This window comes from Manacus vitellinus, unplaced genomic scaffold (genome assembly GCF_001715985.3).
Source record: "Manacus vitellinus isolate BGI_N305 unplaced genomic scaffold, ASM171598v3 scaffold_45_pilon, whole genome shotgun sequence".
NCBI lineage: Eukaryota > Metazoa > Chordata > Aves > Passeriformes > Pipridae > Manacus > Manacus vitellinus.
The window spans coordinates 1,084,083-1,103,704 of record NW_021940571.1 but is presented as its reverse complement, the minus strand read 5'-3'; the positions used below and the strand labels follow the sequence as shown (position 1 = coordinate 1,103,704).

Here is a 19,622-nt window from a genome sequence, read left to right as displayed (position 1 = left end):
AGAAAATAAACTGTCACCAAGTCCCAGGAAAGCACAGGGGGCAGCAGGAGCGGCGAGGGGGCAAACAGGGCTCTCAGATCCAGCAGCTCTGGTGCAACAGCTGTGCCAGCTGCACTCCCAGTGTGACACTTCTATCCATCCCCAGAGCACACAGGGATCCTGCCCTGCCTGCAGTTTGCCACGGGCACACACACAGGCAGTGTGTCAGCACACACTCACCTGCCGGGCCAGGACAGACACACGGACAGAGGGGATGGCAGGAGATTTCAGCCTTGCTCAACATTATTGCCATGGGCCAAGAGTCAAACAATATAGAACAAGTTAACAGTACACAACATACACAGTAACTGCACAACTCGACAGTGCCCACTACTCCATTTGGCAAAATATTTATTTATAATAAATCCGTCCGAAAGCAGTTGGTCACAAAGGATTCCTTTTACACGTTTAGGCTGGAACAATGCTTTTGGTAGAAGTAAATAAACTGTCTCTTTTTACACAGTGTACAAAAAACAAAGAGACACGGAAATGACAGTAAAACCCATGAGAACGGGGAGAACTGTAAGACAAAGGCAGAAGCAGGAGGGACCTGTGTGTGCCCGGCAGTGCTGCCACGGTTCTTTACCCGTACAATCCTCACCCCGCGGCGGGATCATCCCCAGCACAGCTCTGAACTGCAGGATTATGCTCCAGGAGAGGAATCTGATGCGATGTAGCAGCTCCAGTCACTCTTTCACAGTACTGCATGTCAACACTGGGAATGGTTTCTGATATGGTTTAGACTGCACACAGTACTTGGATAGAAAAAGAGTTAATTACTCCCACTCCGTAGTTCCTGGTGGCTTTGATGTCAAGTCATACATCACCCGAGAAATGCCAGGAATCTTCTTGATCTCTGCCACCATTTTCAACACAACCTGTTGTGGAGGGGAAAAAAAATATCAGAAAAAAAAGTGTGTGAAACAAAACTGAAGAAAATTATCTGAGAAAATTATCTTTTTTAAAGGAAAACTGCTCACACTGATCCTGTCAGACACAAAGGAGGAAGAGCCTCCTGCCATTAGCACATGGACACCAGTTAACAATCAACTGAACCAACTCTGGCTCATGGTATCTGCAGGTACATTTGGGACTTGCTGACTTTTGGCACAGACTAAACCAGGCTGTGGATCACAAAACACGTCCCTCAAGGCAGCAGCTCTTCAGCTCCAGAGCTGTTTATTACAGTTCAGCAGGAACACGCTCTGCTCTGTGTTACCAAAGTACCTGAAACTGGATATGGATAGTTTTCCAGAAAAAAGCACCTGAACCTGACTCCTAAATCCTTTTAGTGACCTAAAGAGCAAACAGGACACTGAGATGTTAAAGCCAGAAGTGTCAATCAAGGGCAATTCATGACGTAATTATTTCCAGTTACTAATGCAAAAATTAATTCCAAAATCCCAGGAATGGCTGGGTGTTCTTTTCTTTTCTCAGTGGCATTTTGGCTCAGCTCTGCTGGAAAGCCTTTTGTCACACCTATCTGCCAGCTCCTCATTTTGTTAGTTTTCCCCAAACCACCACGATATTCTGGGTAAGGAATATTATGAAAGAGAAAAAACAGCAAGGAAGTCAAAGTCAAGGTAACCCAGAGAGATAGAAAGAGAGGGGAAGGTGGAAACGAGCCCTCTGCAACACAAGCTCCCGGTGAAGAGGAGCCTGAAGGCCACGTTACCTCCTCTGGGACCTCGTTGCCAGGGGTGGCTGCGATGCCAGTCATGAAGTCACTGGTGATGAAGGGCCTGATGACCACAGACCTCTGGCAGGAGGGCTGCTTCTGCAGGGGGTCCCGGTCGAAGTGCAGCGGGGTCAGGATTATCGGCATCTGGCTGATTTTTCCGGCGTAACCTTCAGGGAAGGGTCGTGCAAAGGGCATTAATTTGGGTTGCAGACACCAGCTGGACAGAATCCCCACCTGGGCTTCAAATTGTACACCAGCAGCTGCATTTACACCTCGTGGGATCTTCTCCCTGCTGCTCTGGCACCACCACAGCTACTCAAATCAGCACTGGAGGCACTGGGGAGGCCCTGGCACAGGTTGCCCAGAGAAGCTGTGGCTGCCCCATCCCTGGGAGTGTCCAAGGCCAGGTTGGATGGGGCTTGGAGTACCCTGGGATAGTGGAAGGTGTCCCTGCCCATGGCAGGGAGTGGGACTGGATGGGTTTTGAGGTCCCTCCCAACCCAAACCTTTCTATGATTCTATAAGTTGCCACTTGAGATGATCCTCAACCTTTGCAGGCATGCCCAAAAATCCCAGATAACCTCTGTCATCCCTGTAATTTGCTGTGAATCAACTGAAGATCCACTTTCCTTCCCACATAGCACAGCCATGCGGTTTTATCAACCCCAATATATCAAGCCCAATAAAGAGCCATTCACAAATATGCCTTTGAAATACTCTTTGAATAGTCTTTTTGAACAACTCAAGAGAAAGCTCTCCAGCATCCCCATGGCTGGTGGCTGACAGGTAACCCCAGACAATCATCTCTCACTTACTTCTTTCTAAATTAACTCCTTCTCAAGGCCAATACACAGATCCCTAATTTCCCTGTTTCAATGATCTAAAAGTCTGATATGGAGGTGTGTTGCAGCTCACAGTGCTCAGGCTCCCCCCCTCTGCCAGCCCTGGCCTCAGCTGCTGGCACAAGGAGGTTTGTTCACTAAATCAGAACTCCAGTCTTATTTTTAGGAGAGATTCATTCACACAAAGCCAAGTGTCACCAAAAGTTAGCAAGACACAGCCACAGTTTTACCAACACAACCAACAGTGTTATCCACAGCCTTCTGAGGGTAATCTTGTACAAATCCTGTTCAGACTGCTCTGCAAACTGAACATGGATTCTCAAAAAGAGGTATCTGCTGTAACTTGATTTATACAAAATATAGGCAAGTCTGAGGCAGTGCTTCCCACACAGATCACATCTCCAAAGGTGATTAAAAACATAAAACTGAACCTCAGAACTCTTCATTCCCAGACTGACTGTGCACCATACCCAGGGAACTGAACACTCCCTGGGAGTGCAGGGTTTGGGTTGACAAACACAGCTTTCACTTCAAGTTAAGGAACAGGAAAGCACCACAGGCAGGCAGGAGCATCAGCACCATTGGAAACTTGGTATTTGGGCTCCCTTCTTACCACAAAAAAACCACTGTTTAAAAACTCTGCCAAGTTTCTTTACTTCAGGTAAATCCTGAGGACTGAGATCAGCAGAGGGAAGGAACTTTGCTGACTTCCAGCTGGCTGACAGTACATTTTGCACAAGTTTGCAGTGCAGTGAAGCACCACAGCACCACATGGCACATCAGAGGTAAGCCTCAGTTCCCCAAAATCCCCTACAATTAATTCCTGTCCTTTAGCTATCAGCTTCTACAACTTTCTCAAGAGCCTGCCATCCCCTTAGTTGACCACCTTCTCTGCAGGTATTTGGGAAGGTTATAGATTTTGACAGTACCCTGTAACTATTCCCACTAGGTCTGCAGGGACCTGACCCATGGGATAAGGTGGAGCACCTACCAGACTCCCTGAGAATGTTGTGAGCCTCAAAGTCAGCTTGACGTAAAGTGCTGAGGACTCCTGTGGTCAGGAAAGTGGGGGTGACATCTGTGGGGGGCTCTTTGACCGGGGGGCCAAACACATACACAACTCTGCAACAGATGGGGGGGGAAAAAAACCACATTTTACATTCACAGAATAAAACAAATTGCCTCCAGACTGCATCCTTAGTGTCACAGTGAGAAAACAGAACGAGGAAGCAGCATATTTTATTTTGCTTACAGTTTCTAACAGGAACCCAGCAAAACCCCCATTAAATACTAAACCTTGTCAATGAAGAGCTGTGTGTTCAGCACAGGGCACTAACACTGCAATTTATAAATCTGCATAATTACATCTGTGATAAAATATCTTCTGAATTCAAAGCAGCCACATCAGCTTTCCCCTGTTCCCCTCCCTGCAGAGCCCAGAGCAGTGTGACATGTCTGAGTGCCTCACACACGGACCTACCAGGACACACCAGCTATTTGACTTTGTGCATACAAACCAAGAATACTTGTCTAAAATCCAAAGCAGAAAAATATGCAAGTTCAGACTGTGTATTTTTGTTTGCAACACAAAGCCTGCAAGCACAGCTGGGCAGCAGACCAACTATTCCAGTGCCCTCCTGGCTGCCAGTCTCCCTGTCCCTGCAAACAGCAGCAGAGTCTGCAAACACCCCCTGGGAGAGCACAGCCCCCAGAGCTGGGGGAGGCTCAGGGGGGCACCATGGAACCCAGAAGAGCCTAAAGAAGTCAGCAATTCTGTGAAGCCAGCACACACTGAAACTGCACAGGCAATCCTGATTTATACCTTCTTTTGTCCCCTCTGCATTTAATTTAACCAATTATCTTGCAATTCCAGGGCTCACCTTCCAGGATAATAGCTCTGTCAGTAGGTGTCACTTCTGTGAGAAAATTAAGGTTTGCTATAAGCAATTAGAAGCAGTTTCACCAGAAATCCCCCAGCCAGGCAAGGAGGATGTGATTCTCCAGAGTTGATTTAATGTCTAAGCAACGTCAGCTGCTGGGAAAAGTTATGGAATCAAGTAGGTAGAAAATGTATCCTCACAGAGAGCTCAATTAAGATCAAACTGCCCAGCTTTGGAGCTCTCCTTGTGCCATTAGAACTGACATCCCCATGTAAATCCCTTTTTGACACACAGCAAAACCAGACTGCAGGACAGCACAGCTCATCAGCAGGCTGGAGCCTTGCAGAAGAGATTTGCATAAGTTATATTGGATGTTGTCTAATCAAGTGCTCTGAAAAATGAGGAGGTAGGCTGGTAGGCTATCAGTTTCTTTTCAAGCTAGAAATAAATCTGTATTTTGATTTGTTGTGTATTTATAACCTCTGTATGATACCCTGGCCCAACACATAAAAAATTGTACCCTACAGAGGAAAATGTTTGTGCATGCTAAACTTCCATACATTAATTAGCTCATTAGAAATAAAGATAATTCGATCCTTACCTGTTTATGTTGTGGCACATGCGTGGGATGAGCCTGGCAAGAAACATCAGGGACTCCCAGTGTGGAGCATCTTTGCTGGAGATGCCACAGACGTAGCTGTAGGAGCGACAGTCACCCTGCAAGGCACAAACAGCAATGACTGGATGGCAACTGGGCTGCCAAAATCACTCACAAGACTTTCCCCTTCACCCTGCAGGTGACAGGGGCCATATTTTGGGCCAAGTTTCAGCAGACACCAAGTTGGTGAAATCAGTGTGGTGGGAGATGCTGAGGGGACGAGGAAACACAGAGCAAGATAACAGAGCTAACAGTGTATAAAAGGAAAAGTTCAGACTTAGGAAACATATATATATAAAGATATACATGTATAAAGGGAAAGATTCAGACTGGGGAGATTCATCTACAGCGACCAGAGAAGAGGGATTGATTGTGTGTTGGCATTTTTGTGACAAAGTGTAGAAATCTGATGACACTGCAGCTTCAAACACTAACCAAAGCTGACTGCAGAGAGCCACAGAAGCCACACACAACACTAAGCAGTGATAATAAAACATATGTAATTCAATACTGATACTGCAGAGAAAGGTTCTTTACAGCTGTGACTGCTCAGTAAAGAAATCCTCCAAGTTATTGCACACAATTCCACGGGAATGCCAGCTCAGCACTTGGTTTGGATTTCTGTCCCCAGAGGAGGGAAAAGGGAGGTAACACTGGTGCTGCACAGATCCCAGTGTTCCCTGCACTGCTCCAGGTCCTTGCCAGGATTAGTGCAATTCAAAAAAGCACAGGAAGGGGCAAATGTAGGAAGGAGGGATTTTTAACCAACATAGTCTGAGACTCCTGAGTCTTATCAGGGACAACAGATGACAGCAGAGGTCAGTGGGGCTGGGAATGTTGTGAAGAAACTGCCTGTGAGTGACCAGGAACTGCCTGTGAGTGACCAGCATCACTGAACCCAGATAATACCCTCAAATCCAAGCCCTGGCACTTGCCTGAGTGTCCCTTCAGGCATCCTGACACCTCTGCACTGCCCCAGCACTGACAAAGCTCTCACAGCCATTTGGAGTTTATCTCCTTGACTCGAGCTCTTTATTCCCACATCTCAAGGCAGCAATTATGATGTTTCTCCCCAGCCTGCCATCCCAGCAGGAAAGAGCTCCCAGACCATCCCTGGAATGCCTCCCTTTACCTGCACTCCCACAGTTTTGATTGGTAGCAAGAAGGCATTCAGTGAATGTAGGCTTGTAATCTGCATCAGCTTCTCCTGGTCTTCTTCACTTGTACACGCCTTGACCCTTTGCAGTAAAGTGTGTGGCTGTGCAAGGATGCAGAAAAATACATTTTAGTTAAATAAAGCTCCCAAGCCCTCAAACAAAACATGCACAGTGCAAATAAAAATGTTATTGAAGTAGCTGTTTGCTTAAATTTAGTCTACATTTACCCCTTGGAACTATTTTAAAAAATACCTTTCATTTGACAATTAAATATTAGCAAAAGCACTTTTCTTTGATTAGTCTGTACTTTAAGCTGAGGCTCTCCAAGGCCACAGGGGAAGCTCTTTTTCCTGTGCTCACTCTTTCACAAAGCTGCACTTTTCATTTCTGTGGCACTACAATGGTTTTTAAAGGAAAAGCAGATGTAAATATTAGCCCTTCAGGATTTACAAAAAACTTTGGGAAGTTGTTTTGAACTTACACCTCAGAGCAGGTCCCTGCTAAGGACTTTTTACCTCTGAGTGAGCTTAGAGCAATCACAAAGGTCATCACAGTTAAGAGATGTAGAATTTAAACATCACCAATTAAAAACTCCAGGTTTTGGTCCAGGACACCCAGCAAGCACCAGTTCCTCACTCCTGCACTGTCATCTACACATTCACTGGTTGCTTGGGTGTGCAAGCCCAGAAAGTCACAATCATTTCAGGGAGGGAAGACCTTTTCCTAATACTGTGTGATTTGAGGTATCTCCAGAAACCTCATCTGCACAAAGTTTAACTACAACAAAACTTGTTTACTATCTGAAGGGTGTATAAACTTCCCCTTTCCAGAAACTGTTCAACACTTGCAGCAGTCATGGCAGTAAAATTCCACTGAATCGCTTCAAGTGAGTTGTACTGGGACTCATCATCCCTTACAGAGCACAAAGTAGTCATTTGGACCTTTTAGCAGTTTAAACCTCACTGCAGACCACTACAGAACAATCCCACTACTTCTGTGCACGTTAAAATTCACAGTTCTCTGTGAAGCTCTCTGACCTTCTTCACACTCGCAGAAAAATCCGCAACTATTTTCAGGATGTTGTTTGTCTCTGGGAAGTCTTTGCACACATAAGGTTCTTCAGCACAGATCACTCTGATTGCCAGACCAGGACCTGCAAAGCAGCAATAACAGGAAGATGATTTTCACCCAGAAACGTGGAGCAGTGGGTCAGTGCCTGAGTACAGTGTATTTTGCTCTTGTACATGCACTTCAATTGTCTTAACACCCTGCAAGACAAAAAAACCCAACCCCCACACATTTTATTCCAGAAAGACATTCCTATTCAGGACATTTAAGCATCAATTTACATTTAAGCATTGACTGCCTACACCTTGAACGTGCTGGTGGTGCAGTGGAGCAGTCTGTGGTGATGAAGTGCTGGCTGGAAACCCAAAATGAACAGGAACCTCCTCCCTCCCTTTGCTGGGCAACTGAGAACTCTGGGTATAACACACAGAGGAGTCTCCACTGCTTTTAAAGACCCCTGAGGGCTGTTTGACCTTTTAGCTACTTAATATAAGAGTGCAATGTGCTGGAAAAGGCAGGTCCTTGCCTTGCCTGGGATGGTGCTGCATTAGCACAGCCCCTGTGCTCAAACACACGGGCAGAGAAACATCCCCTCTGGGAAGGACTCGGCTGTGTTATCCACTCGGATGTTTCCTGGTGGAGAACTCGTGTTAGTCTCCAGGCTTTCATTTTCAAAGCAGCAAATGCCCCTTGGAAAGGCAGAGCCAGGCCATTACTCCAGGTAGGATGGGCACGTGGCAGCTCAGGCAGTGGCCACTGCACTTACTGGGAATCCCTGCTTGGCTGCTACAGCTGAAAAGGAGCAAATGCAGCTCAGGGCAAATTCAGTTACAACACGTTTGCTTTTATTAAGTATATTTATTAAGCTGCTCTCAAATCTTTTCCTGAAAGAAGATCCTGCTAAAATAAAAACCTAAATTGATCTTTTCTGTGTTTAGAGATCAGTTTTATACTCCACCACACTGCAGTTAGGCATCTGCTGAACAACACTGGTGTGATCCACAGCCCTGCACTAACAGCACAGACCAGCTCCCATACCTGGGAAGGGGTGCCTGGAAACCAGCTCTTCAGGAAGGCCAAGCTCTCTTCCCAGCACTCTCACTTCATCTTTGTGAAAGTCTTTCAGTGGTTCTATTACTTTGCCCTTAAAAGCAAAAACAAAAAAAAAGGCAATTTACACTCCAGCTCACAAGTTCAAACAAAAAGCCTCAAGTGTTTAGGTTATGGCAATCACACTGGCCTGCTCCTCACAGCATCAGTGCCAAGGATTCCATAAACACTGGAAACAAATCCCATGTCAGTGTGGGCTTTGCAAAAGAGTTGCAGGACAGAGGGGGAGACAAGGAAGTTTCAGCTTGTGCCAGAAGTATCCCTGGCTCCAGACACAGCTGTAAGGTCAAACTGGCTCTGTCTGTGCAAATTCAAACCTTCCCTGTCTCTGCTGGATGTTCAAACCGACCCAAAAGCCCTGAAAACTCGTTCTGCAGTGCTGGATATTAGAAGTGTGGGTCATTAGGAGTTCTCTCCTGTGGGTGAGACTCACTGATGAGTGAGCACCTTCCACCAGGGCTGTGATGGGCTGGTGCTTTCTTAGACTATTTTGTAACACAGTTAGAGAACTAATGCCAGAAAAAGCAAATTAGGGCACTCTCCTACATTTGCTTCACATGCTGATACTTAAGAGCTGTGCACAGGAAAGGTGTTTAAAAAGCTTTTCTGGACTTCAGACTAAACAGACCAACTGGGAATAGCACCAAAGGGACAGGACTTGGGCTGCCTGTCTTCAGACAGTTCAACCTCTTGTGTTCCCATCATCTCCAAGCTCCTGGTTGTCAGCCACAGATGTCCCCTTTGGGCCATTTCAGAAAGATCCTGGGGTTCCTAAATTGCTAACTGGCAAAGACAGTGTGTGCCATCAGCATGCTGCTGGCAGATCTCTGAACAGGTTACCACAAATGTGAGGCAGCAGCTGCATAGGAACAAAAAGAACTCACCCCTGGAGGTACCTACAGGAGCCATCCCTACATTCCAACCCATTTAAACATGTTTTTCTCATTCCCTCTCTCTCTTGAGAACACTTTGCTTGAATGTTACAAGAGGTTCAAGATAAGGAGAATTTTGTTCTTCTCTCTCAGCAGGAGCTGATTATCTTTTTCTAAGCACTTTTTTAAAAGCACTGTCATTGCTATTGCCTGAACCCATCATGAGCCAGGTCTGGAATATCAGTACCTAAAGATTACTCGTTGACTTGTGTCCAGAACGAGAGACAACAGAAGGAAAAAGTGACCCATTACACCACAAATTCCAGTTAAACCAGTTGCCCGAGAAGCCTAAACTGCTCTGCTGCTGAAGGCACTGGTGCTGCCCTGCTTCCTCACCACACAGGGCTTTGTTTGAGAGGGAAGAGTGAGGAAACAGCTTTTGGGTTGCAGCTGAGAACATCACTGTTCACACTGCATGAACCCCCTTCAACCCTCTGATACTGGATACCCTTCCGGGTATCCAGTGCTGGGCGACACCCAAAAATCTGGACTACTCTGGGAATGTAGCAACTAGGAAAAAAGTGTAATAAATTGCAGTATATTACAATAGAATCTCAAGGGCCTCGTCAGAGCAGGGGCCCATCAGTGCAGGACAGTCCCAGCAGCACAGCAGAGAGTGTTCAGCCTGTGACACTGAGCCCCTGTCCGGTACCTCCTCCCGCAGCTTGCGGATCAGCTCCGTGTCGTTGTGGTGGGTTTTGATCACCTCAGCTTTGCCACTGGCCACGAGGGAGGCGCTTTCAATGAGGTCAGGTCTGAGGGTGCCCTGGGCCAGAAAAACCTCTTCGGGTTTCAGGTTCATTTCTCCAATAACCTCGTTGGCAATCTGTAGGATGGGGAGAAAATAAAGCAAAGAGCTGCAGTCCACTTTTGGCTGTCCAAGGTCTGAAGAAGATAATGGATTGCCTGGCCAATGATACTGAGCTGGAACAGTACAAACAATCAGGAGGACTAATTATGACACTCTCCCACTGCTGAAATAGTCCTATAACCCCTTATTTTGTTGCACAGAAAATAGAAAAAATACCTCCAGACTACAGGAACATCAGTGCCTGCTCAATATTCTCCCTCAAACCTACCAGTGGCTCCTTAGGTCATCCACACACTACACAAGAGCACTGATGGCACTGACCAAACAGTCTGACAGGAAAGGTGTATCCAGAAATCACGTTATTTTAAAAAAAATAAAAATCAACCAAATAAAAAATAAAACATTACCTTAACAAAGGTGTCACCAATGATTTTTCTTTTTTCCTCAGGACTTGTGGTCATATTTAAGGTCTTGCTAATTCTCTTCCGTGGAGTTCTGTCCTCATCTGAGATGGGCAGAGTTGTTGTACCATTATAGAAGGAATGAGCTGCATTCACCACTGCAGGAAATCACAGGGAGTTTTTGACAGAGTCAGTAAAGGTTTGTGGGCAAGGTTGCAAAAAAAAAAAAAAAAAGTTTTATTTTGCTGCTTTAAAAAAAGGAAAATAAAAATCATACCAGTCCTTTGACTATTGACTGCATTAAATAGGGCTGTTCAACACCTCAAGAATTAGTTGTAACAAAAGCCTTTTATTTCTCTTATTAACCTGTTATTTTTTCATATTGTGACTGAAAGCTCAGTTGTTGCTTCCCCTCTTAGATTATAATTTACTTGCTTTAAATGGTTTACAGGACAGTGTTTCCCCAAGGCCTTTCTGCAACCAAAATTAAATGATGCACTATTTATTCATGCTACATTATGCCTCTTAATTTAGAGAGGCTCTCAACCCAGAGATCAGCTGGGAGGCTCCCTGGCATCTTTTACCAGCACTGAACTCCCTGACCTACAGAAGGAGCACTTGCAGCAAAGGGATTCCCTCAATTTGTTCCCCTGGCTGCCTGCCAGAGCCCAGGTTTATTGCTCCACAGACTGCAAGAATAAGACATAGATTTTCCACTAAAAAAAGAAAAAAGTAAAAATAATAGAATAAAGCTCAGACTTTGCTGCACTATTTGAGGGGCAGGCAGTGGAAAGCATTGCTCACCTAGTGCCACAATTCCTGGCCAAAACACAGGAGGATCCCTTGACAACACGCTCTGCACCAGAACAGGCAGCTCTTTCTCATTAAATTACTCAGCCAGGCAGTGTAAAGCAGCTCTGGCTGTTTGCACAAAATTTGCCTTCTCTGACCTCCTCACACTTGAGGTAAAAAAAACCCTCTGAACCTTCTCATTGTCCATGTCAAGGCACTTTCTGCTCACTCATAATGAACTGCTTCATAGAACCACAGAATCACTGAGGCTGGAAAAGACCTCCAAGATCACTGAGTCCAACCTGTGACCAATCACCACCTTGTTCTCAACAAGCTACTCCAAACCCAACCAAAATTTAAAAGCAAGGAAAAATGCCCTGAAAAAGTAATTCTGGCTATAATAGCATTCAATCACTCAAATGAGCTCTCAGTTTACAAAGAAAGAGATCCAGGACAAGAAATAAAGCCCCAAGTGTTAACCAGGATACTGGTAAACATGGAAATCCAGGGAGTTTTGCAGCAGCTGAACAGGGTCCCTCACCCATCAGCAGAGAAGTGACTGAGGCACAAACCCACTGCTCTGCTGTGCCCCAACTGCAGGCCCCCGATCTGAACTACTCCAGAGATGGGGCAGCTCACTGTGCACTCCAGTCAAATAAATTAAGGCTTAACATCTCAGGTTTGAATTTTGGCAACAGGCCCAGGCGGCTCCAAAGGACCAACCTGGCTTTGGCAGGCAAGGTCTGGGAAGAGCAGCTCAATAAACCCAGAGCACTGAATGCAGCTCTGAGGGAGAACAGCCAGGCTGCTGGCGGTGCCGGGCACACTGAGCAGAGTTGAGGTACCTTTGACTTGGATGCCCAGCTTTTTGAGGGCCTCCTCCACGGACTGGCTCTCCCTCTTGCGCATGAAGCCGTTGTCGATGTGCACGGCGATGACCTGCTCGCGGTTCAGGGCCCGGTTCAGCAGGGCTGTGCACACTGTGGAGTCCACCCCGCCACTGAGCAGCACCTGGGCGGGAGGGAAAATGGGAAAAAGGGAAAAAAAACCCCAAATGTGAGCAGCTGTCTGTGGGGAAAGTGTCAGCACACAACTCAGACACAGTCGGGAGGGCGAGAACAGAGCGCTGACCTGCAGCCAGTGACTCGGAAGGGAACAAGAAGCCAAACAACACATCGGCCCAACTGTGCACTTTTTCTAAAACCTGGGTAATGTACGACCCAAATCGTGACAATTCTGCGTTTTCCAAATTAATCTGGACAACTATCAGTGCTCCTGCAAATAAATCTTTCGGCTTGGAGCCAAGGCACTCACCAGGACCTTGGAGGAGCCCACTCTGTCCTTGATGTCCTGGATGCACTGCAGCTCCCTGTTCTCCACCGTGAAGGTGCCGCTGCAGCCCGCAATGTCGTACAGAAAATTCTTCAGGATCATCTTCCCGTTCACTGTGAGGCTCACCTCGGGGTGGAACTGTGCTCCATACAGCTTTTTGGACTCGTTTGCTATGCCTTCATTGGTGCAAGGAAATGAGCGTGACAAAACAGAAATAAATGAGTAAATTGGCAGTGAATGCACACCCAAGTCAAGCAGGTACTGGCACAGTGTATACAGTGATTTATTCTGCCACCTTTTGGCACAAGTCACCAGTGAAAACTAAAGATTCTCACTAAGATTAGGAACAAAGGTACTCTTATATATCTAAACACACAGTCCCTCAGAAACCAAGGAAAACACTGAGACATCCCAGGAAAATCCCTGTGAAAACAGGAATAAATCATATTACTTTTTCCCCTCATGTGATACCTCATCCAACCCTGCAGCCAAGCCACACCGACCCAGCTGCATCCCAGTGTCCCTGTCTGATTTAGGAGCTTAATCTTCAGCCTTTTCATCTTTTCAATGAAAGATTTTAAATAAACCAGATGAATAAATTGTGAGATCTTACTAAATGCTCAGCACATTTAAGATCTCTCCAGGGCTCCCATCTCCAAGGAAAGAGGCTCCAGAGGGGGTTCTTTGGGACTCAATAATTCCAGTGACTTTCAAACCCCAAATTCTAAGGTCCTACATTTTTCTGTGACAATCTGTGTGCAATGTTAAAACCCTGCTTTCAGTACCTACATTATTCTTGCTCACTTGAACATTCATGCAATATTAAATAACAAGTTAATCAAGCTTTAATAATTAATTAAACAGCGTTTGACTTGTACTATTACAGTGCAGAACCCAAACCCCACTCACACTGCACACCACAGCACGTCTCCATCACCCCTGCCCTAAGGGCACAGGGTATTTTATCCCAGAGAGAAACAACACATGCACACTTTAGAATAACATAAACTCTAGAAAATAATGTTAACTCTTACTTAAACCACATTTCAATCAGGGTCACTCCTTTTGAAGACTATTTCTTTATTACCACGACAGCACAACATGCAAACACACACAAGGAATTGTTAAAAACAATTCCCTTGTTTGGCAATTAAATAACAAAGGAGACTATTCTGTTCCCATTTGGTTCTAACTTCTGTCTGCCATTATTGTTTCCTTTAACCAACGTTACCAGAAGACAATTTCAGGAGAAAATGAATACCTGCTATAATGTTCCCAGACTGTGCCACCACCTTGAATCCATCGGCTACTTTATCCACACTATCGCCGTGAGTGAGGAGCACAAGCTCTTCCTTCTGAAGGCCCCTAAACAAAGATTAAAAGCTAGAATCAACTCCAGAAAGAACAAAGAAGTAACTCCCTGCCTTTCCAAGAGGAGTCCTGAGGGACCACAAGAAAAGCTCATCTTGTTTGACCAGGACATTTGAAATATGTGCAGGATTTCCCTCCCAGGAACAGCCATTTCCAGCTCCAAGGTGTCTCCCTTGGAAGCTGCAGAAGTTTTTGTACACTATACCTCTCATGCAAGAGGGAATTCACCTTAATTCTGAAGGGTTTGGGGTTTTTTCCTTATAAACATCCCAATATTGAAGCATTCCCTCTTGGACACGTGGAGCCATCTGGAGTCAATCAGGATCCCGGGAGTCCTGCTTTTTATTTCAACAAAGTGAACTTTTCTTCTTCAAAACTACGTGTTTTCAGGACAATTTGGGCACCCTCAGGCAAGGTATGAAGTTCTGCAGGAGCCCAGCAGAGGAAAGTTATTAAAACTGGAATACCAGGTATAAGTGAACTGTCAGACTTTTACAAGGAACTTGAGAGGCACCGACAAACTACCAAGAAATCTAATTCTGGCTTTATAAAAACATCACAAAGCAATTTCAAAGGAAGGTGGAAAGTGAATGGTTTGGGATTTTCTATGACCTTTCCAGAACTGGATGGGTGCCAACCAATACAAAAGCACTGCACAGCAGGAGACAAGAGCTTAACACAAATATTCCCAGGTCATGGTACATTTTACAGGGTCTCAATGAAGACTTTCTACTTTGAAATAAAGGGGTTACACAACATTCCCCTCTGTATTTCTTGAAAACATTTGCCTGAGTATTTGTTTCAATGAGTAACCTGCTTACTTGTTACCACACTTGTAAAAGTTTTATTAGAAAGTATCAGCTAAACATTGATGCAATTTCACTATTTTCTTTAAAATAACGTTCCTTTCATCCACACACCCTTTCCCAGACTGGTATATCCAGTATTGCTTTGGTAATTGAAAATGCCTCTGCACCTGAAGAGTGAACATGTGTTATCCAGGGTAATGCTGAACACCCCATCTTCTCTCACACTCTTCTTGTGCACTGTGCCTCCAAACACCTTATTCATCATCTGGAAAACAAAAATACTCCATGAGAAAGCACCCCTCAATCTGGTATCACTTTATACTCAGTCTTCATCTAATCCAGCCCCTTTCTCCTTGGGAGTGTTTCCTTGCTCAGCTTGGATGTGCAGACCACTGCAGGACCACCAGTGAGTCCACAGGGAAATAAGTGGGGCTGTTTCTTTTTTGGGGGGTGGAGGAGTGTAAAACACTCTTAAGAACAATGCTAAAACATTCCATGCTTGAAACACTAATTCCCTTGTTTCCATGAGGGTTCATTTTTCAATGCCAACCGGGCAGAATCAATTAGTGACCGACAGGTTATATTTGCTATGACTAAAAAAGGGCAGTGTGGAACTCCAAACAAAACTATTTATGCTATTGATCAAGGAATGGTTTGGGTTGGGAGGTACCTTAAGGCTCATCTCATTCCATGCCATGGGCAGGGACACCTTCCACTGTCCTGGGTTGCTCCAGCCTGGCCTTGGACACTTCCAGGGATGGGGCAGACACAACTTCTCTGGGCAACCTGTGCCAGGGCCTCCCCACCCTCAAAGGGAAGGATTCCTTCCCAATCTCTAATCCAAACCTGCCCTCCTTCAGCTTAAAGCCTTTATACAAGAAGGCAGAGCCAAGAGATGAACACACACCCTCCGTTTAACAATTAAAAGTATCTCAGTTGGGACTTTAGAAGCATCCTGCCCAAGTAGCACTGCCTCTGTTAGAAAAGCAGATCCTTTAGCACTTCACCTTCAGTTAATAACAGAATAAGGCCCAGAAGATGGTTCTGGACAAACAGATATAATGGGGTTGGACTCGATCTCAGAGATCTTTTCCAGCCTTAAGGGTTCTGTGATTATCCCAACAGCACCTGCATTCCATAGCAGATTCCAAGCACTGGTTTTCCTATTGTAAAGATGGCTGGGTCAAACCATGGTGCATCTTCTGCATACACAGAGTTTGGTCCTCCAGATATGATGATAGCTCTGCAGAGAAAACAAAAAAAAACATTAACTCAAATATGTTGTTTACTTGAAACCTCTTCACTTGCTTCAAACATTGACATTGTCTCATACCACTCTTCCAACTTTATACATTATAATATATATTTTAACACAGATACCCTAACATGTAGCTCTGCTATGCTATAGCTGTCACACCCACCAGCTTACTAGGGAGGTATTTCCTCAGTTTAAACAAAGTCAAGTATAAACCATCTTAAAAAGTGCCTGGATTTTAAATTCCTCATAGCCAAGCATCAGCAAGATGGTTGGGACAAAGCAGAGTATTAGCATGAAAAGATATACATATATATATATATAAATACTTAATGAAGTCTGTGACATCTGGAGGGGAGCTGCAGTCAAAAAACACATTCCCAAATTTCTAAGTCTGCTGAGAAAATGTCCCTTACTCTATTCTGATTATGCAGAGGTGGCATTAGCAACAGGTGTGCATTACAAGTCCAACACAGGCCAGCATGTACAGTTTGGAGTTAATACTTCACACCGTAAAAGAAAATCAAATCCTTTCAAAGGGGAAGAGAGAGTTTTCACAAACACAATGATTTGCAAGATCCTGAACTGCAGAGGCACCAGTTGGGCAACACTTTTGGCCTCAGCCCGGGATCGAGCAGGGCTGGACCAGACCTTGGACTCACAGACTGTTTATTTCAAGAGAACATCAAACTCGTTACTCAGAGCCAGAAATGCAAAACCAAACAAGAGAGAGGTTGCATAAATGGGATTAAATGTGTCTAATAAAGCTTTCTTCCAGCATTAGTTAGAGTCTGTCATGCAAGCACTGACAAAACCCAGTATCTCTGGTTCTGAGCAGCAGGAACAGGCACTGTGCTCACAACACCTGCACCACCAACAGACACAGGCCTGGAGGAACCAGCCCATGGACCCACACAGCCCCCTGCTCCCCCTGGCACAGGGGGGATCTCCCTGCAGCCACACAGCCCCCTGCTCCCCCTGGCACAGGGCTGGATCTCCCTGCAGCCCAGCTCCCTCTCCCCAGCACAGGCTCCTCGTTCCAGGCAGGAGAGGGATGGAGCTGGAAGAGGCAGCATTTATTTCTCTGCATGCTGGGGACCTCCAGGTGAGCTCTGGAACAAGGACACAGCTGTCACAGGGACAGGTTTACACTGACCTATCCTGACAACCTGTGCTGTACATGCACAGGCACTTCTGCTCAAGCTGGAGACATGATGGATTCCCTAAACTCCAACACTGGGAGGAAAAGCCTGAACACCCTCCATGTCTAGTGGTATTGCTGCTTCCAGTAACTCCATTTTCAGAAGCATTTGCTTCTGAATAGGACACTATTCTAAATAGGACACTATTTAATATTAACTAGACCCAGAGAATATCCTGAGTTGGTTCCAGTGCCCAACCACCCTCTGGGGGAAGAACCTTGGCCTAACATCCAACCTAAACCTCCCCTGACAGAGCTCCAGCTGTTCCCTGGGGTTCTAAGAAGGAATTAGAGGAATACAGCCACACCTAAAAACTGAACATTCTTATGAGAAGTCAAAATAGTTATACACTGTTGTACTCAAAAAGTAGAGTCTTCAAAAATCTGGTTTTTTTCCGTACCAACTAAAATCTCCCAGGATACAGAAAGGTTATGCAATATATCCAAGTATTAAAGAAAGAAATTATGACCCTGGGGGGAGACAGGAACCTGCATCTTCTCAACTGTCCAGGAGAAGTTAAAACCAGCACAGGATGCAGACCCTGAGTGTTTTACTGCAGTACCATGTAATTCCATGCATATCTTCCTGCCTTGGTATGAATATACCTTTTTCTGGTTCACCCTAAGCCACTTCCAAAACAACCCGAGCCAGCTCTGAAAGCCCATTTGCAATGGATTAAAGGCACATCAGCAACCACATAAAAATACCAAGAGTAAAATGTGTGCATTGATACCCCAACCTCAGGACTCCTGCCAGAGGTCAGTGCCAGAATCCAGACTAAAACCACTGAGCCTGTGGCACTTCCCAGCCCAGCACCAGGATCCTGTGGAAAATGCTCCTGTCCATGTCACACTTAGCTGACACCTGTCACTGGAGAATGTTCTGACACTGTGGCAATTGAGGAGCTTTTCAAACACATGTGAACACACTTTAGCAGAACTCTTGCTGCCCGTGTCAAACCTCAGCACAGCCCAAAGAGCAGCTCCTCGGTCTGTTCAGAGCACGAGCTGCAACCTGGGACCCTGACAATGCCCAGGGCACGTGGAACATGCATCAGAACCTTGCAGTGAAACAAAAAGCTCACTTTTTCAGTGGTCACTGCATGAAGGCACCTGACATCTGGCACTGGTGTTTGCTGACTGACTCTGTGGACACAAAGTCATCGACCAGCCTGGGCCCTGATAACCCGAACCCACCACCCAACCCTGGGGAGTGACCTTCTCAACAAAGAGGTGCTGCCACATTTCAGAGAGCAATTATTTGGAATGGCAAGTCCCACAGGTCTAATCATAGAACCTGAAGAACCTTCAGCTGCTAAAGGAAGGAGGGAGAAGCTCTTCCCAGCACAAACCTGCACCAGCACAGGTCTGAGACAACACACCACCAGTGCTGTGACTCACTCCTCAAATCCAACACGCAGGAGGTGCAGGAATTCTTTCAAACCAGTTATTAAGTACTTCCATCTTTTAAAGCCTTGACCATTGGAGAATTATAAGCAAGATCAGACAAGAAAAGCTGTTTTTCAGAACGTTTCTGAAAGAAATCCTTGACACAAAAGCTGCCTGATAGATCCAGCAGTTCCTGGGTTTTCTGTTCTCTGTGTTTTCAAGAGAGATCAATAAGTTCCTACTTGACTTACTAAAATATACTGTTTACTGGTTCACTAATTATCATTGATTGGAAAAATGCAGTTCTGCAGCAAAGCACTGTCTTATCTGTTGTCAGGCACAACCAAAAAGCACACGTGCACCATATGTCTGGATTGTACCAAACTGACAAGGAAGGTCTTGGGTGGTTTGTGGACTTCGGGGTATTTATTCTCCCCACACAGAAGAGATGCACATCCTAGAAAGCCTAATAAAACGTGACAAATAAATGTACAAAACACTAATTAATTGTGAGGTCTTCTTTTTGTTGTTGCAAACAACAAGGGGCAGTTTCAGTTAGTTTATTTTTTTCAGTTGCATCCCAGAAATAGTCTGGCATGATCTACCACAATGTCTTCAGTATCCGAGTAAGTTAGTTTAATTTAAAAAAAATAAATAAGAAGATAATTTTTAGAAACACACAAGACTTGTTTTCTTGATTAAATAAGAAAAACATTTTTAGAAACACACAAGACTTGCTTTCTTGATTAAATAAGGAAATCATTTTTAGAACCACACAAGACTTGTATTCTTGATTAACAGCCACCACAGTTTAACAGGCAAAACAGCAAGACCACCTCGATTTTTGCAGATACATATTTAAAAACACAACCTCTTAAATTGCACCTGGAAACC

General features: G+C 45.2%; 1 protein-coding gene across 1 annotated transcript in view; it reads right to left on the bottom strand.

Moving 5' to 3' along the window:
• Nucleotides 1-356: 356 nt before the first annotated feature.
• Nucleotides 357-19,622, bottom strand: part of GMPS (guanine monophosphate synthase) — a 20,768-nt gene continuing 1,502 nt past the window's right edge. The window contains exons 3-16 of the mRNA XM_029962314.1: nt 16,012-16,126; nt 15,051-15,148; nt 13,965-14,068; nt 12,686-12,879; nt 12,217-12,382; nt 10,586-10,737; nt 10,020-10,193; nt 8,364-8,469; nt 7,295-7,410; nt 6,233-6,358; nt 5,044-5,159; nt 3,554-3,684; nt 1,715-1,887; nt 357-917 (exon numbers count right to left, since the gene is read on the bottom strand). Coding sequence (XP_029818174.1) covers nt 816-917; nt 1,715-1,887; nt 3,554-3,684; nt 5,044-5,159; nt 6,233-6,358; nt 7,295-7,410; nt 8,364-8,469; nt 10,020-10,193; nt 10,586-10,737; nt 12,217-12,382; nt 12,686-12,879; nt 13,965-14,068; nt 15,051-15,148; nt 16,012-16,126 — 1,873 coding nt within the window. The 3' untranslated portion in view covers nt 357-815. The remainder of the gene's footprint in view (nt 918-1,714; nt 1,888-3,553; nt 3,685-5,043; nt 5,160-6,232; nt 6,359-7,294; nt 7,411-8,363; nt 8,470-10,019; nt 10,194-10,585; nt 10,738-12,216; nt 12,383-12,685; nt 12,880-13,964; nt 14,069-15,050; nt 15,149-16,011; nt 16,127-19,622) is intronic.